Source organism: Lissotriton helveticus, chromosome 5_1 (genome assembly GCF_964261635.1).
Source record: "Lissotriton helveticus chromosome 5_1, aLisHel1.1, whole genome shotgun sequence".
NCBI lineage: Eukaryota > Metazoa > Chordata > Amphibia > Caudata > Salamandridae > Lissotriton > Lissotriton helveticus.
In genome coordinates, this window is record NC_136065.1 from 1,896,028,150 (window position 1) to 1,896,053,883 (window position 25,734).

At 46.1% G+C, this 25,734-nt stretch overlaps 1 protein-coding gene across 8 annotated transcripts in view; it reads left to right on the forward strand.

The window, feature by feature from the left end:
* The window catches only part of LOC144755958 (signal transducer and activator of transcription 5B), a 1,707,375-nt gene that overhangs the window by 1,375,523 nt on the left and 306,118 nt on the right, over positions 1-25,734 (forward strand). For all 8 annotated transcript variants that reach the window (XM_078645393.1, XM_078645400.1, XM_078645396.1 and 5 more), the window contains one exon: positions 7,408-7,495. In XM_078645393.1, the coding sequence (XP_078501519.1) occupies positions 7,408-7,495 (88 nt within the window). The remainder of the gene's footprint in view (positions 1-7,407; positions 7,496-25,734) is intronic.

Below are 25,734 nucleotides of genomic sequence, written 5' to 3' on the forward strand. Positions count from 1 at the left end.
CGAGTCAAACAAAAAATGGCATGCCTTGGCGTCAAGGTTTTACCAACCAGGAACTATAGGAAATGCCCTTTTAATCGACTGGTCAGGAAACTTTGTTTATGCTTTTCCGCCTCTTCCTCTGATCACTCACACGCTTCAGGATGAGAATGATTCTGATAGGACCAGACTGGCCACAGCAGTGGTGGTACCTGGACCTGCGGACCTGCTACACCTCTCAGAGTGTCCATACAGGAGGCTTCCATGCAGACCAGACCTTCTGTCCAAAATTAAAAGGAGGACTCATCATCCCAGCCTTCCCTCGTTGAGCTTGGCAGCTTTGCTCCTGAGGTCCTCCAGTACGGCCACCTAAATCTCTCCCAGGGCTGTATGAACATTTGAGGGAATCCAAAAGGTCTTCCACAAGACATTCATATTCTTTTAAATGGAAAAGATTTTATTTGTGGTGTATACGTAATCGTTTTTAACCTCATATGGGTCAAGAGGAGGTAATTGTACCTTATCACCTACATTTGGCCAAATCGGGTCTAAAGTTTAATTCCATTAAGTTGCACTTGGCTGCCATAATAGCCTACAGAAAGGATCCAAATCTACCTTCTTTTTTCCAGCTCCAGGTGGTTAAGGATTTCCTTCAGGGTTTAAAGCAAGTCCCCACCCCTACCCCTTTGGGAGAAAAAACTGGTCCTTTCCAAACTGATGGCCCTCCCTTTCGAACAGATTCATAAGGCGACCCTTCAGCATCTCACATGGAAATCCGCCTTTTAGTGGCCATGACTTCAGCTTATAGAGTAAGCAAAATTCAGGCGCTCTGTTCCAAAGAACCGTGCATGGTTTTTCATCACAACAGAGTGGTTCTAAGGATCTACCCCTCCTTCCTTCCGGAGGTGGTGTCGGATTTCCATGTCAACCAAACGATCCTGCTATGTTCTTTTTTCCCAATCCATCTACGGCAGCAGAAAACTCTCTTCATTCCCTTGATCTTTAGAGAGTTCTGAAATTCTACTTAGATAAGTCCAAGACCATTTGAAAGTCTGATGAGTCATTCCTAAACTATGGTGCCATCAGAACAGGTTTCCCAGCCTCCAAGCGTTCCATCTACAGATGGATAGTATCTTGCATGAAGCTGGCATATCAGTTGGCAAATAAACCCCTTCTGGCTTCTCCCAAAGCACATTCCACTAGGGGAAAGGCAGCTACAGTGGCCTTTCTACACAATGTACAGATTGCTGAAATCTGCAAAGCAGCCACTTGGAAATCAGTACATACTTTCACGAGACACTATTGTCTCGATTCTGATTCCAGAGCGGATACTCAAGTAGGCAAGCCTCCTTGAGGAATTTATTTCAATGCTAAATTCATTCTAATTGGTTTCTTAATGTTACTGTTTTTTATGGTACTCATTTGTCCGCAGGAAGAGGGGATGGGCTTGCTACTCAATTCAAGTGCTTATGACTATTGATGAGGCTGCCCTGGAAGAGAAGGATAAGTTACTTACCTGTAATCCGAGTTCGTCTTCCAGGGATATCCTCATCAAAGTCATAAGCACCCCACCCACCTCCCCGGGCAAATGAGCCAAGATTGTAATCACTTTGTGCCCTCAACACCGGGTCTCGCAAAGAACAACTGACCTAACTGTCACCTCATAGGCATGATGAGAAGCTAGGGGTCATTGCTGCCTTAAAGGCACGGTGCCAGGTTTTGATTCTCTACATTTGCTTTCAGTTTTTATGCTATTGAAGTTACAATGCAGCCTATGGGCTAACAATGCCTATTTTTCTCTATGCAGGACCACCTTTCTGCTGTTCATTAAAAGCAGTTCAAGTGCCTTTTGTTCTTCCTGGTTAATTTGTGTATGTGCAAAGACAAGATTTCACAGCATTGCTTAACCTGTTGGTGTCTGTAAGGCTGCAGTGTTTGTGTTTTTGTAGAAGAATTCTATATGTGTGTATATATATATATATATATATATATATATATATATATATATATATATATATATATATATATATATATAGATCTGTATATATGTTTTCATATATTATTTTTATATCTTTTCCAGGGTCCTGCGCATCGGCGGGAATATTCAAGTGCTTATGACTTTGATGAGGATACCCCTGGAAGAGAACTAGGATTACAGGTAAGTAACTTATCCATCTGCACCTTCTGACCCAGTTTACATCAAGGGCCAGTTACCCTTAGATTCGTTATGGGCCAATTCTCAAAAGTAAGGAGATGCTCCCCCTCCGGACAAAGAATCTAAGGTGATAGACGCCTCTGGGAAAAGAGTAGCCTTCCAAGCTGCAAATTTCTGGCGCATTTCTAACACCCAAGCCCTTTTAGCCAGGTACTATAGGGCGCATTGCTCCAATTCCAGCCTGATGAGCACAAGTCCAAAGCTTAAGACCTAGTGCCCATCTCGAACAATTCCATTTGATGCGCGTTGGATGGGGCTGACACTGCCGCTTGAGCCGTCCACACCAGCGTGCTACTAAGAAGGCATGCATGGTTAAGAATTTCTGGCTTCAAACCAGAAGTTCAAGCTTCCATTCTTAACACACCATTTGACAAACAACACCTCTTTGGACATGTTGTAGACGTCCTTGCAAAAGATGAAAAAGGACACAGACGTGGCAAAATCTATGGGAGCCCTACAGTCCCCTTCTGGCCGGGATTTCTTTCGGCGTTCCTTCTATCATAGAGGTCCAGGAATAGCTCCTCAGACACTGCCTCTACACCGTACAAGCGCAACAGTCAGCACTCTGATTCCAAGGTTTTCTTCAGAGGGGGCTACAGAGGCAATAATGGCAAAGATAGAGGTTCCAACACCTCCCCCTCCAACACCAAACAGTGTCTTACCTACACTGGTCCCTGATCATTTAACATCTGTCGGGGGCGTCGTTCTCATTCCCTACCTGTTTAGCAATCAATAACTACAGACAAATGGGTGCTAGGAATGATCCGTTCTGGTTATTGCCTGGAGCTTACCAACAATCCTCCAAACATTCCTCCACGTTCACACAAAATGTCACCAGACCGTTTACACCTCCTTAAACAGGAGGTTCAGTCTCTTGTTTTGAAGGGAGCTATACAGCCCGTACCATTGCAGTATCAGGGGTCGGGCGTATACACTCTGTACTTTCTCATACCCAAAAAGGACTGTTCTCTCAGACCAATTTTAGACCTCAGTAAATAAAACCTTTACATACAATCAGACCACTTTCACATGGTGACACTTCAACAAGGGCTCTCACTGTTAAAACAGAGCGACTTTATGTCTACTCTAGAACTAAAAGATGCGTTTTTCACATTCCAGTGCATCCCGCTCAGCGCAAATTCCTCGGATTTGTGGTAGCGGGGCAGCATTACCAGTTCAAGGTACTCCCATTTGGAGTCACCACGGCTCCCAGAGTCTTTACGAAATGTCTGGCAGTAGTCGCTGCTCACCTACGAGGACAACACATTAATGTCTTCCCATACTTGGACGACTGGCTCATCTTAGCCAGTACGTACCCAAAGTGTGTCCAGCACACTTTGGGTACGTACTGCACCACTGTGGTTCACAGTCAATGTGTTGAAATCACATCTTCAACCTTCCAAAACTCAAAACTATCTAGGAGCCACTTTAGATACTCAAAAAGCTCTAGTTTTCCCCAATGCAGCCAGCATTCGCAATATTCAGGCCCTGATTCTTCAATTTCAGCCCACTCACTCACTACCAGCTCAAGTGTATATGCAGCTGCTGGGAATGATGGCCTCTTGCATCATGATGGTTTACCAGGGCCAGGCTTTATATCCGTTCCCTTCAGGAATGCTTAGCAAGTCAGTGGAACCAGTCACAGGGTCTCTTAAACGATCTAGTGTTGGTAAACGGCCGTACTCATCGATTTCGGCAGTGGTGGAACCCACAAAACTTGTCAAAAGGACGGCCCTTCATAGACCCTGTTACACAGACAATAGTAACAGCAGACTCGTCGCTCACTGGTTGGGGGGCTCATCCCAGAAACAGACAATGGAAAGCTTGTGGAGTCAAAAGCAAAAAGCTCTCCACATAATTCATCTAGAGCTGCTAGCAGGCTTTCTAGCGCACAAAGCCTTTCAAATTCACCTCGTAGGCAAAGCTGTCCTAGTTTGCACTGACAACATGACAGCTATGTATTATATACAAAAACAGGGGGGACACACTCTCCAACTGTCACACCTAGCTAAAGACATTTGGAAATAGGCCATACACCACAAAATCGATCTCCTAGCAGAACACCTCCCAGAAGTAAACAATCAGTTTGCCGACCTTCTCAGCAAACAGAGGCAGCAAATCCACGAGTGGGAACTTCACCCTCAAGTTCTCCTCCTGTACTTTCAAAATTGGAGGTTTCCTGAAATAGATCTTTTCGCCACACACGAAATCGCAAAATGCCCAAGCTTTGCCTCCATGTAGCCACACCCGTTCTCCAAAGGCAATGCACTATGGATGAACTGGTCAGGGATCTCTGCCTACTCTTTTCCACCTCTCCCACTCATTCCAGCAGTGGTTTGGAATATCAGGGAAACATCCCTCACTCTGATTTTAGTAGCTCCGACATTGGCCCATCAAGCTGCATTTCACATCCAATCCCCTCACACAGAGCCATGGAGAAATCAAATACCGAGATCCCAAAGAACTGAACCTAGCGATCTGGCCCCTGAAGTCATAGAGTTTGGTTATCTGAATCTTCCACCAGACTACGAACATTATGAGAGAGGCCAGAAGACCTACTACAGAAGCTTGTTAAACAGCTAAATGGAAGCATTTATTTAGTGTAATAATAACAACATCAATCCTCTTGATACTTCCATACAAAATGTCATATGTTATTTGTTACACTTGCAGCGGACACAATTCGCTTACCCTTCTATCCGTTTACATCTCGCCACGATAGCTGCGTATCTGCAAAACAGACAACACTTATGTCTTTTTAGAGTACCAGTTATCAAAGCTTTTATGGAAGGACTAAAAAGAGTTGTACCACCAAGACCTCCACCTGCCCCATTGTGGAATCTTTACATAGTTCTCACACCATTAATGGGCCCACCTTTTGAACCCATGCATAAATGTGAACTGCTATTTCCCTCGTGGAAAATTGCTTTCCAAGTTGCAATCACTTCACTGAGGAGAGTGGGTGAGCTACAGGCAAACTGAAGGAGATGATGGATGGAGCGCTTAAACTTTTCAGACACTCACCCCCAGTCACAGATCTGAGTTGAATCCATCATCGTTCTTTAGCTCACTTCGCCACCCCAGTTCAGACACAGCTATTATGCAGATCAGTCTTGACCCTGTGCCTCATGGGAACAGTCCAGCCCGAACTGCCAAGCCATGTCTTCCCTGGACTGGAAACAAGCATCCTGGGACCTCGGGCTAACAGCCCTCATCATCCAGGCTAGCTTGAGTCCAGTTGCAAAGTCAACAAGGGACCCACGTCTGGGAATACCCTGCCAACTTAGGGTGGGCAAAGCAAACACAAGGAGATGATGGACAGAGCGCTGACATTTTTCAGACACTCACCCCCAGTCACAGATCTGGATTGAATCCCTTATCGATCTTTAGCTCTCTTAGCCACCCAAGTTCAGACACAGCTGTATGCAAATCTGTCTTGACCCTGTGCCTCACGGGAACAGTCCATCCCGAACTGCCAAGCCATGTCTTCCCTGGACTGGAAACAAGCATCCTGGGACCTGTTTTGGGCTAACAGCCCTCATCAGCCAGGCTAGCTTGAGTCCAGTGGCAAAGTGAGCAAGGGACCCATGTCTGGGCATACCTTGCCAACCTAGGGTGAACAAAGCAAACACAAGGAGATGATGGACGGAGTGCTAAAACTTTTCTGACACTCACCCCCAGGCACTAACCATAGAAGAACATTTCTTCCAGCTACACAAAGACAGTGATTTTCGTACCAACCCTAAATTTCTACCTAAAGTAGTTTCTGCCTTTCATATCAACCAATCCGTTGAGTTACCCGTGTTCTTTCCTCAACCGTATTCAGTGGCAGAACGAGCTCTACACACTTCAGATGTCAGAAGAGCCCTCTTAAACTACATAGAAAGAGCAAAGTCATTCTGTAACACTAAACAACTTTTTGATGCTTTTGCTTCATCTCACAAGGGCAATCCTATTTCCAAAACCGGTATTGCCAGGTGGATTGCTAAATGTATTCAGACTTGTTATGCAAAAGCAAAGAGAACTTTAACAATACCCCCTAGAGCGCATTCCAATTGCAAAATAGGGGCTACTATGTCTTTCTTAGGAAACATTCCTATAGTTGACAATTGTAAGGCTGGAACATGGTCTACACCACCCACATTCACCTAGCACTATGGTGTAGATGTATTAGCAAGACAACAAGCTAATGTAGGCCAGGCAGCACTTAGAACACTCTTTCAGACAACTGCAGCAGCTACAGGTTAGCTGCTGCTTTGGGAGAATACTGTTGTATAGTCTATGCAAAGCATGTGATCTACGGCTCACATGCCTCGAATGGATAATGTTACTTACCCAGTAGGCATCTGTTCTTGGCTTGTAGAGCTGTCGATTCACATGCGCCCACCCACTCCCCGGGTACCTATACCTGTTGCAGTTCTCTCTTATTTTATATACATACGCATGGACATCTCTATTCTACTTTTACTAACTCCATTCTCACCCTCTGCGGGAAACAATCTCACAATGGAGTCGATGCCCATGCGCACTATCACCGAAGGAGGAGCCACCCACTTCTTGACTGGAAAGACTTCTTCGAAGAAAAACAACTTGCAAACATCCGGACCCAACACTAGATGGCAGGCGTATGCAAAGCATGTGAATCTACAGCTCTTCATGCCAAGAACAGATGCTTACTGGGTAAATAACATGATCCTTTCCTTAAGCAGTAATGGTGTCAAATGTACTTTAATATATGGAAACTGTAAGTCAGATATTGCAAGACATTATTTGAGGATGTACCATTTTTTTTTATCTCACAACTTGCCAGGTGTCCCTGTCCCTCAAGCTATTAAATGGCAGTACCTTTTCCCCTTGAAGGTGTAAAGAGATATTGCAGTGTACCGCCTGGCTTCTTTTAGTATGTTCATACTGTCATTTGGAAGAATCCAACATCCATTTGTGGGCATCTTTGGTGCAATAGTTTAGAGAGCCATTGGCAAAATTACAATTTGATACACAAGCCACCACTATGCAACCATATCAAGCTAATTGTTTGATTAAACAGGATACATTGAGAAATATCCAGTAGGTAAAACATATTTTTTATTGTTTTCTCTATTCATTGTTTTTTCAGCTCTTGTCCTACATGGTATTTATATCAGAGAATTATGGTTCCTGCATTAAACAAGTTTATGCAGATCTGTGCTTATCATTTGCTTTTCATCTTGTTACAGTGAGAGCAGTGGTGAGATCCTGAACAACTGTTGTGTAATGGAGTATCATCAAGCAACAGGAACTCTCAGTGCACACTTTCGGAATATGGTGAGAGGACTCGTCTTTGAGAGTTTTACCTTATTTTCAGTAGCACTCCGTTATGTGTCAATTCTGTTTTCTCCCCCTACCAACAGACCCACTTCGTAGAAGTCCTATTAAACAAACCACGAGCATGCTTGTTGATACAACCAAAATTTGAGGATCACCAGATCAAAGGCTTAGCTCAGCATTTGCACTAACTTCAAACCTTCCTTTGGTTCCAGTCTGGCACATTTCATGGATACTTCTAAGTACAGATTCCTTACCTTAGCATACTCTCAACTCCCCAGGAGCGAGACTGGATCTAGAATCCTTTCTTACAAGTTCTTCCGTTCCTGGCTCTGTGTTGACCTAATACCACCCGGGAGTAACATAGCGTAACAGAGCAGAGCTGCATATAAGCGTCACCTTGCACACTGATGAAAGTTTGTTTCTTCCACACCTCCGATGCGGATCGAGAGCTCTGCTTTCAATTTTGTCACCCTTCTAGTGACTTCTAAAAAGGAATGCTAGGTTACTATGGAATAATATCCCGACCCAAAGCTACAGGTGTCAAACCATTCCACGACTGCAGAAAACCAAGGTCAATCACGGACCCTTCCGAGGTGTCTTTCAGGTGTTTCGGCTTGGGCCACGATTCGGAGTTGTACGAAAAATGTGCCCTTATACACCCAAAGGCTATCAAAGGTCAGAATGAGAAGCTGTAAGTCACCAAACACAAGGCCTTCCTGTAACGTCTGCTCCAAATTGCGGGTGCGGGCTTGGTCCCACATCTGAGGTCGCTCCTGAGAGCAGTCAACATTGTTATTATTTATGAGTTTTATATAGCGCTAGCCAGACCCGAAGGTATCGGAGCGATTTACAGCATGAATCACTCGTAAGATCCATTAAGCCAATTGGTATATACAATGTTCTAAGAAGCATCACATAATATCGACGTGGAGTGCAAAATATTACACGTGAGGTAAGTTATTTCAGTACAATGTACCGGGGGCATATGACTGTTGTCACAGTAGAATTTACCAGGAGCAAATGACGCCTCGCTTCAGTGGTCATTGAGGATCCAGTGACACCTGCGGGTGTTCTACCGGTGTGGGGTGGGGTGAGGTAGAGTTCATTGATGACAGAGTGTCCATGTGCTTCTATGGTTTGTAGCTATCCGTTTGGGCAAGATCGGGTGAGGAGGAGGTCCTTGAGCTGCATTTAGAATTTTAAGTAGGAGGGGTTAGTCCTGATATGGAATTCTACTTTAAGTACTGTGCTGGTACTTTAAATCTCTCTGTGGACCACCACAATCCTAGCATTCAGCACAGTGACACTTTGTAATTTTTCTTCTTACAGTATTTTTCTAAAGCACAAATGTGGCCCAAGGGTATTAGAGCACTATACGTAGTCATCAGATTACATTGTACTTTCCCCCCCACTGGAATATTATGGTATTTTCCCAGAATCGCAGGATGTTAAGCCGAGGCTGAGAATCAAACATAGTTCCCATCTCCAAGGTCGGCCACTCTGGCCGTTAGGCCAGATCTTCTCCTTTAAATCCTTCAGTTGTTCAATCATTTCTTCTGGATTTGTGGGAAGGATCCCAGAACACAGTGGTCTGCCTTTTCATCTCCTAAATTAATTCAAATCTCTACTACTATGGTGTTTACCCTTTATTAAGATAGTAAATCTTCCCTTTACAGGTATTGGTTAAAACTTGGTTTTCCTCTTTATTCTCTCTAAGCGGAAGTCATATTGCCTTGTACTTCGACCAGCACGGAGGCCATGGAGGAGATCTGCTCTTACCTATGCTTATCCCACAAATACCTTGGAAAACGTGCCTCGATGTTGAAGAGTGTCCTTTGAATGGAAGAAAGCTCCTTGATCATAAAGAGGCCTTCAACATCAGTAAGAAGCCCTCTCTGTCAAGGAGACAGCCCTTGACATTATGGAGGAACGTCCAATGTCATCGACACCCACAATGTTGTATAGAAGACCTTGAGTTTATTGAAGTGTCCTTTATTTCGTAGAGGGGCCAATGACATTAAAAGCAGAGTGACTTTATTGAAGTGTTCTTTATTTTGTAGAGGGGCCAATGACATTGAAAGCTGGGTGCATTCACATTGAAAGTACCCTCGTTGTCAAAGATATTATTGCCTTTTCAGCCTTAGAGGGCATGTATTGGAAGGTTATATAGTGACGGTCGAAATCCTCTTCGCTTTACATTGACATTGTTTACCAAGAGATTATTTTCTGCATGGTTATTAATCCCTTGTGTACTGCGTATCCACAGTACATGATTTCATGGAGTACTCTTAACTTCTACCCAGCCTTTTTGCATGTTACACCTGTTAGCATCACTAATGTGGATGAGGCCTGGGGTGACTTTTTCACTTTATGCCATCTCTCTTAGTCTGTCGCAGGATCATCTTGATCAAGACGTGCGTGTCTATTTTGTTTGCAGTTTCCATCATTAGTAGAACAATTACATAGCTTTGCTAGGAAAGTGATTAACTTTCTGAGGGCTTAACTGAGTCTCATCAAACAGCCCGTGACACTGGAAAGCAAGGTTGATGTATGTCTACTAGGGCAGAAGGCTACATGATCAAACAGTAAATATTTTGCAGAGCCAAATCTAAAAACCTATGCATGTTACATATTTACAGTGGACACCCAAGAAGTGTACATTTAGAAGTGCCACAACACTTAAGAATTCGATTCTTTATCACCCTTGAGCACCGAAATGTTAGCCCCACCCTTTAATATTAAGTGACTAAATATTTTACATATACTATCACAAAGGGGGAGACAAGAGGGGCATTAATGGGGCTCACACCTGGCCTTACTAACTCAAACACAAAAATTGGCCCGATACCTTCAGAGAAATGCTGTTTGATAATCAGCAAGTCAGCAGGTTTGTACCAAGTGAGTCTCTGTATGCTGCTGTTTTTTGTTACCTACATTCAAGGCAATTACAAGAATTGGATGAGGATGGCTCACTCACCTAATGTGACATGCTTCATCATTTGCCACATCGTCCCACCCTGGTAAGATGTTACTACCAGGGCGGACTAGACCTCAGAATGTGGCTTTTTTTTGAGGGATTTCGTAGATATTTCTTCTCTCAGAACAATGATTTAGGTCCAGTTTATGACTTTAAAAAACCATGGGATAATCCACTGAAGTATCCTTTAGTTTGGTTGACTAAATCATTGTGCTGAGAGAAGAAATATCTAAGAACTCCCCCAGAAAGGTCACATTCTGAGGTTGCATCTGCGTTGGTAGTAATATCTTACCAGGGTTGGACGAGGTACCAAATGATGAAGCATGTCACATTATGTGAGTGAGCCATCCTCATCGAATTATTGGAATTGCTTTAAATGTAGGTAACAAACCACTAGCAGCTCACAGAGAACTCACTGGGTCTTTGTTACTAACCTGCTGATTAAGCAAACATCATTTCTCTGAGGTTATCACTAAATATTTTTCTCCATAAATCACATTTAAGTGGATTTATATATGTTTAGGAGTCAAATGGCTTTTGTGAGGATGATCTGATAGACTTCTAGCCGCAGATTCCTTGCAATAGAATAATCTCCAGGTATCAAACTGGATCCATACATTTTTGGGGCACAGTACCCCTGCTTGCCGGTAGGTGGTGACATTTGGCTCTGCATGGCGTCTTCGGCATCATCCTTGCCAGAGGTGACTTGTTAGCTGCCTGTATAGTCTCCATCCCTGCGCACTGACGTTACGTCACCAGTCAGCACAGATCCGGTAAGAGCAACTTCCAGTGTTTTTTTAAAGACTCTTTTTTTTTTCATCTTTTTGTTTAGACTTTGTCTCGTGGTGTGTTAGGATGTCTGTGTGCCACTGTCGTTTGGAGCGCGACCATGACACCAAATCTGTGTTGACTGCCGCTCCATGCATTCCTAGGTCTTGAGGGAGCGGTTCCTCAACACCTCGGTGCTTGACTTACAACTCCACGATGCTCAAGATCTCGGTTGAGAGGAAGGTCTGGAGTTTGTTTGTGGTGCCACTCCAGGCATTCAAAGTCTAAGGAAATCTGGTAAGTCCCACACCACGGGCACAAGAAGTCAAAGAGATCTTCCAATTCGCCACATCCGTTGAAGACATCTGACGAGGTAGCATTGGCGTTTGAAGCCTAGATCTGTGGTGGGGCAGATGCCTAGGATGTCTCTGCGTCTCCTAGAGTTTCTCTGAAGCAGATCGACCCCCTGAACTTCCCAGTTACAAGAATTCTATGAGGCCATGCACCTCATATTTAGGCAGCCCGTCGTTCTGGAGCATCTTTGGGCCCCTTAGATCAGTTGATGGATAGAGAGCGGCCTGACCGAGTCACCTTGACCCTCCCCGGGCTTGCTCCAGTGCCAATGTTCCCAGCACGGCTGATTCCTTCGCCACCTATGGGGGGCAGACCCCTCATGTCAAAGCCAGTGCCTTATTCTTTTGATAAGCATGAACTGGGGTGCGAATAGGAGGGGTCTGCGGACCCTTATGGTTGCCAGTACTGGGTAGAAGATGCAGAAAACAACTGGTATGAAGAATTGGCAAATGCAAGTGGTTTGGACACCTCTCCAAAAACTGGCTTGGTCTCTCCCTCTACTGTGGCTACAGAGGAGGGTGCCTCATTTTCTATGGTGGTGAGGACAGCGGCTGGGGTGCTGGACCTTATGTTGCCCTCAGTGACAAAGACAAACATCTTGACGGTGGTGCTTCAGCCAGGAGTTAATCCATCAGAACCTTTACTCCCTTTTATTGAAGCGCTTATAGATGTCCTTCTTCGGACCTGGTCCTAGCCCTGCTCAGGGGCTCGTATGGATAATACCATTGCCTGCCACCATCGACTCGCTCCAGCGGATCCCAATTACCTCATCCAGCACCTCACCCCAGAGAGCCTGGTAGTCCAGGCCTCCACGTCTCGAGTTAACCCTGGTGCGTTCACTTTAACTCAACGGGATGTGGAATTCCAGAGGCTGGACACCTCTGGTAGGAGAGATTTTCTCTTCAGCCAGCCTGGCTTTGGGGTCAGTGAACACTGCATGTCTTTTGGGCTGATATACCCACGCGATCATGGATTCAGGTGCGCAAGTGCTGCCAGTGGCTTTGGAGGAGGCCCGAGTCCTACTGTCACAGGCAATTGCAGATGGTAGAGATGCAGCAAAGTTCACCATCCGATGTGGGCGGGACTCAACTGACTCTCTAAATAGCGCCATTTCATCATTGGTGGCATTGAGACGGCCGCCTGGCTGAGACTCATTGACGCTTCCCCCATGGAATAAGCTCTGTTGGCTAAGAGAGATATACAGAAGGTGCCGGCATCAGAATTCGGTCATGGTTGAGGGCCATGACTTCGAGTTGCATGGAATTGGCCTCACCACCTTGGGCTCCAGTGCCGTCGACCTGTGAAGACTAGTATCATGGGCCCCTCAGTCTCGTGACCCAGTGGGATATGTGCCAGGATAACCAGGGGATACTTCATACTCCGGGGTGCCGATGGCATCGTGTGCAATGAAGCGGTGGCAGGAAGATGTCAGGCGGCAGGTGCGAGACGCGGTGATTGAGAGGGACTCCACTCCCCAGCCCCCTTGCGGACACTGTGGTATTGAGCTTGCCGGATGGCTGGGAGTAGTGCAGGCCTGCACAGTCGGTCCTGCGGGAGTAGTGAAGGCCTGCACAGTTGGTCTTGCAACCATCAATATGCCAGAATTTGGCTGCTTAGGAGACGGCCGTAAGTGAGCCCTGACATTGCTGGCCCTGTGCTCTCATCTGGGTGTTTCCGGTGGAGGGAGGTTTGGCTGCATTGGCCTGAGAGTCTGTGATGCCTGATAGTACTACAGAAAGTTTGGGGGGGTCCGCTCTATATCATCTGCCACCCCCCTTCCTGGTGCGAAACACTGGTTGCAGTGGAGAAGCTGCAATGGAGGACCTGTACACCTTAGCAAGCGCCTCTTGTTGGCGGATGTGAATGGAATGAGTGGAGGAGAGGTAGTCCTGAATGTACCCTTATGTGCAATGGCCTAACTGCCCAGGGTGATTTCGCTCACATTGGTGTGGCGAGCCAAGTGGGGGTCCTCGTGCTGCTGAGGAGGAGGTTTCTACTCCTTGACGTGGTTGCCAAGCCCGCTGGTGGTGGCCCAGAAGATCGTTTGCTGATTTGAGGGCGGCTTGAAGGAGGAACCCGCAGGAGATCCTCTCATCACAGAGAAGGTGCAGTAGCAGCCCTAAATTCATGCATGATGGTCCACCTAAAGTCAGCCAAGTCCCGCACCAGGATTGTTCCACCCTCTCCCTGAGGACAGAGAACTGGACTGTGCATCATACTGGCAGACACGTAAGTGACGGGCAGAGTACGGGCCCAATCACAGAAGACTGCATTGAAAACTGAGGCAGAATGTGAGAAAGGGTAAGTGGCAGAGGACACTCGGAAGTCGGTGCGTTGGAGACCTCCAATTGAGCCTCTGCAGAGGGAGACTGAGGAATCGGATGACAGAGACTCAGAGCAGGGTGGTGCCACTGAGATTGTGGAGTTGCCGGTGGTTACCCCGTGACAACTGATGAGATAATTTAATGACTTCTTTGGATTGAGACTGAGGGGCAATCGGCCATACTATTGGCTGGACATGTCTGGCAGGGTGGGCATTGAATGGTATAAGTTCCCTCTGGGCAGCGCCCCCATGCATCTTGAACATGGCACGTGGTGGTGCAGGGTTTCAAAATTTACTGTTCAAGTTATGTGGGTGACAGACAAAGTGTGCTTTGGGGAGGTGGTCAGTTCGAAGACCACTGCCTGGTAATGTAGGGTGGGGAGGGAATTGGGGCATTACTCGGAGGAAGCTGATGCACAACCTTGAGAGAACTCTGATACACGGTGAGAGTATTAGAGCACTGGGATTGTTATGATGCATACATTGAAGTTAATCACATGGAATGTTAATGGGCCGGGCAATCCCATAAAAAGGGCACTGGTGACACAAGCTCTAGGTCGCTCTGTAGCGGATATAGTTTTCTTGCAAGAAAAACATATGAAGAGGTCCAACTTTGCCTGGGTCGTGGGAAATTTAAAGCAGCTCGTCACTTGGACTATACAACGGGCTCAAGAGGGGTGGCTATCCTGCTTCGAAAATCCCTAGCCATCCGTGTGATGCAGATCTGGACTGACAATCTGGGTAGATATACTGAGATACTGGCTGAATGAGAAAAGGAAATAGTGGCTTTGGTTAACGTCTATTCCCCACCGGGATTGTAACTAGATGCACTGCAGAGGGTGGGACAGCTGCTGTTGAACCTTCCTCCAGCCACAGCTATTCTTTGGGGCGACTTTAATATGGTCTTTCAGATAGACTTGGATAGGATACCTCCAGGTTACACATGACGTTCACTGGAGGGAAAGCTAGACAGTTTTGTACAGGCAATGGGGATGGGAAATATCCGGAGGCCCATGCATGGGCTGCATGAATACTACTCCTATTATTCTGGTGCACATAATTTACACATTTCTGCATTGATTATTTATTCACGTCTCTTCACACACTAAGTTGCTGTATTGTCATTGAATATAAGGTGAGAGGTATATCGGACCACTTTCCGCTGAGTGTCACACTGGTCATCAGGGAACTGAAGGGGAGGGGGACCTGGAGATTGCTGAACAGAAGGGAAGTAGAGAGGCTAGAGGAGGCTTCAGTGCATTACTTTGCTGAAAATGCTGAGATTGGAAAGGATGCTGAAATACCCTGGGAAGCATATAAAGCCACTCTTGAAGGCGTAATAATTTATAGGGAAGTGTGGGATAAACAGAAGAGAGTTAGATCAGCTAGAAAAGTACTATGTACTCACACCCTCGCATGAGATACAGGTGCACATTACTCTGATAAGTGAGTAATACCACCAGATAGCTACAGAAAAAATCAAGAGGAGTGCTTATTCCCAAGTCACGTAAACCTAAAGATATATGGGACTCCTACCACCCTGCCCAGTGCAGATGTAAAAGTTATGGCTAAAGTGTTGGCAAACTGGCTATGGGGGCTGATAACAAAGCTAGTACACCTGGACCAGAATGGTTTTATACCTTTCATGGCTACCAAACTGAATCTCAGTCGCCTCTATAAGAATATCAAGGCAGCAGAGGTGCTTCGGGTGCCGTTGGCTGTGGCGTCATTAGACATTCACAAGGCATTTGACTCTATTGAATGGCCCTTCTGATCGCGATTGTGGAGAGGATGGGGTTCGGCCAAATTTATAAAGTGGGTATCCCTGTTATATAGAGACCCTAAAGCCTGGCTAAAAGTTAATGGGACTTTTTCTGTGGACATTCCTATCCAGAGAGGCTCTAGGCAGCGTTGCCCCTTGTCATCAATGCTCTTTGCTTTAGCGATATAGGGCCTGACTGAATGGGTGAGAGTTGATGTGCAGGTGTGGTGTTGGAGATGGGGAGTATCTTGGGAGGAACGCATATCTCTATATGTGGATGATGGACTGTTGTATGTGTCATACTCGGAGGACTCCTTGAGAAGATTGAGTGAGATTTTTAGATTTTTTAGGTGTACGGAGCGTTAGCTGGCCTGAGAATCAAATGGGAGAAGTCCTTGAATTTCTCTATAGGAAATTGGATGCCTAATGTTAATGTTAAGTTGCATTTATAAAGCGCTAATCACCAGAGGTCTCTATGCGCGGGCATGCAAAAGGCATTGTGTCGTTTGAGTTCCCCCAACCGGAGTATCAGATGGCAGCGACGCAGACTTTGAAGAATATCCAATTGAAACATGCCCTGCAGGCGATGATTCCTCCTGATGAAGAGACTAAATAGGACTCCCTGCTGGACGGCCGTATGGTTAAGAAGGCCATCTGTGGGCAAAATGGCAGGCAGATGTAGGAAAACTGGATGATGATGACTGGCAGGATTCGTTGCAATTCCCTAGGGAGGTTGCCATCAAGATGACCTTACACCTCATCCAGCGCATTGAGACTGTCACAGGTATGTAGTGCGCTTTACAAATGCCATGATTGCTGGATTGATTGATTGATCCAGCTCAAAATACTGCATTGAGTGTATTATACAAGAGTTCTGCTGTGTAAAATAGGTAGAGCTGGGGGACGATCAATGCCTGTGACACTGTGGCTAAAGAGGATTTTACTACACATGCTGTGGAGCTGTCAGCCCTCTGGGTGTTTTGGTATGGAGTAGTGTGTAAGCTGGAGGAGCCTAAGGGTGTTACCATTGACGTGCAGCTCTCTCTGTTATTGTTGGGTATTTGGAGGGAATCAGAGGTGCAGTGATGTAAGAGGCTGTTGATTAGCTTGGGGTTTCTACTGGCGAAGAGGGAGATTGCATAGAAAGGGGGTAGCTGCCTGTACCCAACACTCTGACAATCGGCAGTGGGACTGGAGGTGTGTAGACTGACAGAAAAACTGGTGTATGAGTGGAGAGGATGCCCCAAGAAATATGAGAAGGTTCGAGTTGACATTTAAGGCCTTTCTCCATTCAGTCAAGAGAAGGCTGGTTCAGATGTTCAGGGCAGGTGGGGTCATGATTCCTTTGTGAATAGGCACTGCACCTCTGCACATGGCTGGATCATGAGGGCATATCCCTGGTGGTTCAACATCTGCGAGCTCTCTGAATGACAAGCAGCTAAACTCAGCCATTGATGCCTAGCGGATCACGAATAATGTCCCCATCAAGGAGGTGGCGCAAGGTCTCTTTCAAGAATGTGGAGAGCTTTGTTTGGATCTGTTCACCTCCATCAAGAGTGCATAATGTTGGCAGTTTTGAGCACTAGAGTTTCCAAAGCTGCTAGTGCTCAGAGACACTTTTATGTCTCTAGTGGTGCTCAGGCCTCTTGTATGCCTTTCTGGCAATACCACTCCTGCCCTGAGTTCTTAAGAAGATCAGGAACAACCAGGCCTAAGTCATGATGTGGCTCCAGATTGGGCACTAGAGTCTGGTTTCCTGAGCTGTTAAGCATGAGCTTGGGTCTTCTGATAGTTTGCCTCTTCAGGAGGATCTTCTGTATCAACAGCAGGGCAGGGTTCTGCAACCATACGTGAAAACGCTTCGCCTTCATGTGTTGGGTTTGAGTGGCGATAGTTGACAGCTTTCAACCTTTCGCCCTTAGTCTGCAAAGATATCATGGCAGGCAGGTGTACCTCCACCAAGACAGTATAGCCAGCCATTGGAGCAAGTTAATGGCACGGTGTACACATAAGGTGACCCTATATCTGCACCCCTTTCCCTTTTATATATTCTTACTCTAGCCCAGCAGGGCTCTGCTTTGGGAACATTGAAAGGTTACCAGTCTGCCATATTGACATTTCTGGGGTTGCCCGATCAGGCATCCCTTTTGAAATTCCCTACTGTAAATACATTTGTGAGAGGCCTTCAACATGTTTCCACCAGCTTCTTTCAGTATGCGACATTGGGACCTCAACCTAGTTCTCAGTCTCTTTGAGCTGCTAAACAACTTCCCTCTCCGCCTCCTTAACATAAAAACGGCCTTTGTAGCGGTGTGTGGGCTACAGGCCCTGTCATCAATGCCTCCGTATCTTCCCAGCCACCCAGACAAACTGGTTCTTCCCACTAGAGCATCCTTCTTTTCATGTAAGCCAGTCCATCACTTTGCCTACCTTTTATTCTCCGCCTCACCCCTCTAAAGAAGAGAAGAGACTCCATTTTCTGGACCCAAATAGAGCGTTGTCATTCTAAGTTGACCTCATAAAAGAGTTTCAGTGAATGATCAATTTTTGTGGGGGTACATCAGAGCCAAAGGAAATGACATGTAGAAATGAACAATCTCACAATGGATAGTGCTCTGCATCAAAATATGCTAAGCACTGGCCAAAAACCAACTTACGGAATGTTTGCAAGCTCATTTTACCAGAGCCAAGGCTGCGAACACTGCGTTAGCTCCCTGAGTACCTGTCATGGATATCTTGTCAGGCAGCAACGTTCACTTCTCTGCACTCGTTTACGAAACATTTCTGTCTGTTTGGTCATTTTAAGCACTTTTAAATAACATTCCATGTGAACTGCCTGATTTTGCTACTAAACAGTTCCCTCTATCTTCCGCTGCTATATTTTCTTTGGTGGCTGAAAGCCTATTATTTCAGGGACACAGTAACCTCTCTCATTCCTTTTTATCTTTTTTTCTTTTTACAGGTTGGACCCTGAACCACATACAGTAGATTGAACTTTAGGGGCACCATTATTGTGTGTGGGAGTTCGTTATATATGTTGATGTCCTGATGAAGCGCCACAGATCATTCAGACCGATGTGTAAGAATGAAACATGTCGACAAATCACTGAGTGAGAGACCAAGTGAGGCCACGAACACATTACCATAGGGTATCTTCCCCACATACTCAGCACACACTGACTACCAGAGTTCCTTTTAGACCTTCAAATTAGCATTAGCCTTTTATACGTTTTTATTTCTGACAGGGTGGCTTCTTATTAAAGGATAGTTTTTGGACCCCCCTATCAGTTTTAACCCACAAACACATTACACTACTCCACCTCACCAGCCACCTCACTTGCTTGCATCATACAGCATCTCTAAAGACGATCTCCACCAAAGTGACCCTTCAGGGGACCCGTAGGGCATTGCCGCTCTGGTTCGATGAGGGGCAACGCCTGATGATGAAGCATGACATCCGTTTGAGGATGTGTGAGGTCAATCTGAGACAGTCCTGTAGACTTTTTTAATGATATAGGTCCAATAATACCTGTTAGACACACCTTTTTCTCAGGAACAGAAGCCCCCCCCCCCCTCTGTTTTTGTCACAAAACATTACTGCCTGGACAGTCAGGTCTAGAAAGATGGGCATTTTGCCCATTCGATCCGGCAGGACTTTCTAGTCTAATTGTGTTGCAGCCCCACATCCGGGGAGGTATTGCTTGAGTATCAATTCTAAGGTAGGGAATCTGCGGCTAAAAACCTCTATCAGCTGATCAAGTTACTTACCTTCGGTAACGTCTTATCTAGTAGACACTCTGTCTAGCTGTAGAATCCCTACCTACCCACCCTCCCTGCTCTGCGAACGGATATCAGAGCAAAGGGTTGTTCGCGTTTGCCTTTTAAGATCCCTTGTTGAATGCACAACTGGTCAGTGTTGTTCATGGATCTGCGCTTCTGGCATGGAAAGATATGAAAAGAAACTAATGCTAGCACATTGGGGTGGTGCCTATATCGGCACTGCACATGTCACTTCTGGCTCGGACAGCGCCACACAGAGCTGAACAGGGCCACCTACTGGCACGCAGTGATAATGTCCACAAAAGATTTCCTGATCCAGTCTGGCATCCGGTGAACTATTCTAAGATAAGGAATCAATGGCTAGGTGGAGTCTCTACCAAATAAAGCATTAGCGAAGGTAATAACTTGGTCATTAGTGTAAAAGGTTTACAGGGTTAAGTGAAGCTGGAATTATCAAGACTGGCCTTTCTGAAGTAAGCTTGACGATCCACACTGCGTAATTCTGAAGACATAGGCTTTATGGGATGCCAGGGACACGGCTAACTCTCCGTCTCAAATAAAATATTTTATATATAGATACATATATATATATATTATTTTCACTAAAAACAAAGGTTAAAGTGACGTTATAGTTATGTATGGTAACTGGATCTTCGTTTACAGAAATTCAATAAAAAAACAAAGATTAAAGTAACAATCTAGTTTGGTGTTGAAATGAGATAAAAACCCATGTTAAAAAAAGCACTGCAATTCACCAGTTATGGTTTACTGAGCTAACTATAACTTGCACTGCTTATGACTTTTATATTACATCATTCATGATACTTTAAATGACATCAATTTCTTAAACATATTTTATTTGCATTTCAAAACAAACACAACATAACAGTTAAATAATTAAACAATTGCAAAGATACTTACATGGTCCCAAACCCCACGACCCAGTGGGGGATGAATAGTCCCACTCAGTTCAGTATGTTAAAACCTTATCGCAGTGGGTCTGAGGAGCAATTGGGTGGAGAATCATTTTAATGATCCATAATCACCATTAGCATAGCTCCAGTCCCATCTCGACTCCAGGCTTAGCTGGTCACCCATGCACCCCAAATTTTCATAAATTTCCTCGGACACCTTCTTCCCTGGTAAACCAGCTTTTCCTTGACATGGCATATGTCCATTTTACTTTCCCAGTTCTAAAGTCTCAGGTTAGTAGGGCTCCCCCTTAGCCCTGCAGTCTACCTTTTTGCCAGCAGGAAGCCTAAGTTAACCAGCAATGTTTTGTAAGAGGAGACGTCTACAGCACTTTCCAGCCTCTCAGTAACTCCTTTTCAGAAAGGACCGAGCTTGGGGCACGCCGATATGGAATGTACCCTCTGGCTGCAGGTGCGTAGGCACGTGTTGTCGCTGGCCCTGCCTATTTTGTGTAGGAATGTTTTCATATAATAGATTCTATGTTATGTTTTCAGCCGAATCAGGCGAAAACGCACCTGTGTCGCTACCACATGTAGTAATTGGAGTGCATACCTCCAGCCATCATTATCTAGTTCCCCTACGTCAGTTTGCCAATAGGACCTCAATTGGTCAAGCTCCTTCTGCATGTTATTTATTAAAGTGCTATAGGTAAGGAAGATTGCCTTCATGGTCATGTGGCCATTCTGAAACCTTCTCTCCAGTGGTGATTTCGGTTTAGTTTCTTCCCCCTGACGATATGGTTGCTTGCAGCGCGTGGTGCAATTGTAGATATTTAAATACCTGTGTGGGTACAATCTCATACTTTGCCCTTAAATTGTTCAAAAGGTACAATACCATTTGCATTCCACCCATCATCCTATTTTTTGAAGCCTTGTAATGTCACACGGCCAAGTCTTGTGCCCAGCTACCGCCGGGTCTTCAGCGTCAGTCTCCTCTACCATTTAGTTTCCCTTAGTAATGTATGCCACATATTCGCGATCGTCGCCAGGGGGATTGGCCGAGAGCTCTCCACCATTTAATGTATGCAGATCCAGTCGGTAGGCAGGATCTTCCAGCGGTACGAATGCCCATTTGTTGACTACATTGATCTGAGCCACTTCATAATATTTATATATGTTAGGTAGTTCTATACCCCTTTCATAGGTTGACCATTGGAGTGCTGTTCCTGGCAGGCCAGCTAGCCAAAATAGCGATCTCCGAAGCCTATGTATCATGAGGAAGAAAATGTTTGGCAAGCCATAGGGGCTACTCTGCAGTATATAACTATATCTGGGTAGTGCTATCATTTTAAGTATTGCTGCCCTTCACAGCAGCGATCGCAGCAGTGCCCTCCTTTATTTCACATTTTCGTCTAGCCTGTCAACTGGTGGGTTCAGGTTATCCTCATAGTGGGTATCATTGTTTTTTTGAGTTACAGACCCGGGTGCCCCCTCTGCTTCCCAGCTTCTCACCAGGAATATCAGGGATTTTTCCCAGTTTATCTCAAAGCCAGGGGAGTTCCCACAAATAGTGGAGATCACACCTATCCTCTCCAAAGATTCGTCCATGTCAGCTAGATACAATAGAATATCGTCTGCATAGAGGGATATATTTTCCTCCCATATATGATACCATCTCCAGCCCCAGATTTAGGCATCGACCTGAATCCATGCTGTCAGCACCTCTATTGCTTGGGCAAATAGCATTGGTGAGAGGGGGAAGCCCTTTCTCGTGCCCCTCTTTATGGGGAATTTCCAAGAGAGAACACTGTTGACTTTGAGCCACGTCCCATGGTTAGTGTAGGGCAGCCTGACCCATTTCAAGAATTTAGGACAAAATTCCATCTTGCTCATAATGCCGAATTAGAAGGGCCATTCCACTGAGTCAAACGCCTTGTTGGCGTCCGGTGAGGCTACCGGCAACTGAGCCCTAACTCCTGCTGCTGCAGTGTTGTTTTTATTGCGAATTTGAAGGATAGGTTTGATTGATATGTGTGGCATAAATCCATTCTGGTCTGGGTGTATCAAATCCAGTGTTAGCACTCTCGGTCGGTTCGCCAGTACTCTGGCCAATATTTTGGTATCCAGATTAAGGAGAGATATCGTCCGGCAGGAGTCCCACTTGTTTGTAGGTTTCACAGTCTTTGGTGTAAGGACAATGGTTGCTGTGCCAGGAAGCGCCCCTCTCTGGTATGCCTCTGTGTATAGCTTATGAGGCAGTTTAATTACCGTCTGAGCCAATTTCTCAAAGAATTCCACCTGGAACCATTTGGGCCCAGTCCTTCCCCAACTGTAACTGAGAGAGCACAGTTTGCACCTCTTCCTTTGTGATATTGCCTTCAAGCTCCTGTGCCCTATACATTGTCAAGCTTGGGCAGGGGCAGTCTGAGATAAACTCTTCTAGATGGCCATGTAGAAATTCTGCATGTAGCTTCCCATTGTTTCCGCAATAGCCTCGCTATTTACCACTGTTGTGCCGTCGGGGTTAGTACTCTTCTTATCTGTGATAACAGATCCAGGCGATGAGTTTCCCCGCCTTGTCCCCTGCTTCATATAGGCGCTTCTGTTTGACGACATAGGCCAATCTAACCGTGTTAGTTGTCAGGACACTGTATTCTTCCCTTTTGAGTATAATATGTGTTTTGTGTTCCTCTGAGGGCTGCCAAAGACACACTGTTTCCAACTCTAAAAGTTCCTGCTCCAGGATTTGACACTGCTCCTCCCTATGTTGCTTGTCCCCTGTTTCTCCTGCTATGATCTCTCCCCAGATTGTGACCTTGTAGGCCACATCTCGCACTGTCTGTATTTTCTTTGAAATAATGTTCCATAGCACTGTGTAGGTGTGCCACTTCATCTTGGATCATTTGCAGCCCTGGGGGACGTAAGCATTGACACATGTATTCATTTCCCAATCCCCCGACATTGCTGCACACCTCCCCCAACTCATCCATCCATGTCTGAGATACGTGGAATGCCATTGTCTTTTTTAATCAGTATCGTCACTGCTCTAGAGCCTGAGTTGTACCCTGAGTGGCTCGCTAAGGTATATTTCCCTGCACGGTGCAGTTGATGCCTTTCATGTGGGTTTCTTGAAGCTGCATATTTTGTTAGCGTTTTAATCACTGGTCCTCATTTAACATTATTCCTCATGCTATTGCCATTGACATCAACAGCTCATAAGAATTAGTTGCCATCATCCTGACCCTCTATATCCTCGCCCCAACCTCCAGGGTCATGTGTCTCCCTCCTGTGCCCTGTGTATCGTAGTATCAAAGCTAACATTAAAACATGTTCCCAACTCCCACCCCTCGCTACCTTACTGTGCTGCGGTCCTGAATCGGTCTATCGGCACAACATACTGAGGTTTTTACTTACAACCATCAACAAAATGTATTTTTGGTGCTGCCGGGTGTTAGGGCACAGCCTGCAGAGATCCAGTTTGCTTCAGTACATACCAGTGCCCAGTGGGCGCACTCTAGGGAGGGTCTCCCAATCGCAAGTCTTGGCCTGCATTGGTCCCATCCCGTCTCATATGGTTTCTTCTGATGTCATCGGGGTGACCTTGAGTGTGACCTCTTCCTTGGAAAGTCCACCTTGCTCAGAGCCTTCATTCTTGGATTCCTTTGTTACCCACTCCAGTGCAGCTCATCTACTAGTGGTAGCCAGGGAGTGACCTTGCTTTCTCCTGGCCACCATTTCCGCTACTTCAGTCTTTGCCTGCTCTCTGGATGGGACTGTGTTTGAGCTCCTTCGTGGCTGACGGTGTTTAATTTTCCACTGCCATCTAGATTCCTGTTATCGCCCTCTTTTTTGGGTGCTGAGTATTTCTTTCTCTCCAGGCATTTCTACACCTCCGCCACCGTTGCAAAGAAGTGGGACTTGTCTTGATCAAGGATTCTTAGCTTTGCAGGAAAGAGCAATGTACACTTGAGGTCGAACTTGCTCAAGTGTTGTTCTACCCTTATGAAAGCCGCTCTTTTTCGCAGACTGTTACGGTTTCGTCTAGTTAGATGTTGAAATTGGCTCCCTCTATCTGCCATGGCCCTTACACCCTTGCTTTCTGTAGTGTAATGTCTGTGCTCCTATTGTTTAGTAATAGGGCCACTATCCCATGCCCCAGGCAAGGGTGGTTTTCCTGGGACCTTATTGTTCCATTCCACAGTAAATAATTTAGAAGTCTTCCCTTCAAGCACTACAGAGGAGAGCTATTCCTCTAAAAACAGATGCATGCTAGGGCCCTCTGTTCACTCCGGGATTCCCACTAATCTGACATTGTTGCGGCAGGACCCCCCTTCTGCATCATCCACTTTCTCCACCAGCAGTGCCACCCCTCGCTCAAGTGTCTTTATTCGAACAGTGTGATCCATCACCATTGGCTGCACCTGGACACTCTTCAGACAGGTTCCTGTGATCAGTGCGTAGTAGGTTCACCTCATGCATCCCTTCCTCGATTTTGTGTTCAAGTGTAGCCTTCAAATCTTTGATTGTAGCAAGGATAGTGTCAGTGTGTGCTCCCAGATCCTGGTCCCCCGCAGCCACATGTGGCGGGCTCTGACACCCTGCCGACTGGATTGGGTTGTCCACTAGGAACGCCTTGACCTTCTTAGTGCGAACCATTGTCGATGTCCACTAGCTCCAGGCACTGTGGCAGGGTGGATTCGAGGTTCTAGGTTCCAGAGGGCCGCCTCTATTGGGTATTGCTGTTCGCTTCCCAGGTGTATACTGGCTGTCTGGCAGTGGACCCATCATAATGCGGCCTGTGTTGCAGCACCCCCAGTACTGACTCTTATGTACACCTGAAGTCCAGGTGGATGATAGGTAGCATTGGGCCGAAAGGCCCCGAGGCCTGCCCAATCATCACTCCTGTGGTGTCCTCTGGTCGTCCTCCAATGTAAGGCAGGGGGAGAGAACGGGGAGTGTATATTGGGACCCTGTCACCCTTGTTTCCTTTCAGGCTCCCGTCCTGACCTCAGCCAGGCCCCTGATCCAACACACTCCAGAGGTCTACAAAGTTTATTATTGGCTCTCGGTTCCCCGGCTCTTGGAGCAAGCCCTAAATAGCAAATAGGTGAGGCAGACTTCACAGTATCCTTAATGTGTACTCTAATGTGAGGTAGCCCATCATAACGTGCACGGCGCCCAGCCTCTCGCTTTAACCAGACCGCGCCTCAGGGGATTCCCTCCTCCTCCCAAACATTGACTCCGGGCGTCTATCATCCCCTGCTCCCCGCTGCACCCTTCTGATTTAGCCAATGCTGTACCCCCAGCACCGCCTGTTTAGACCAGTTGTCTGATCCCTGTTTCGGTGATCCTCCAGTCTGC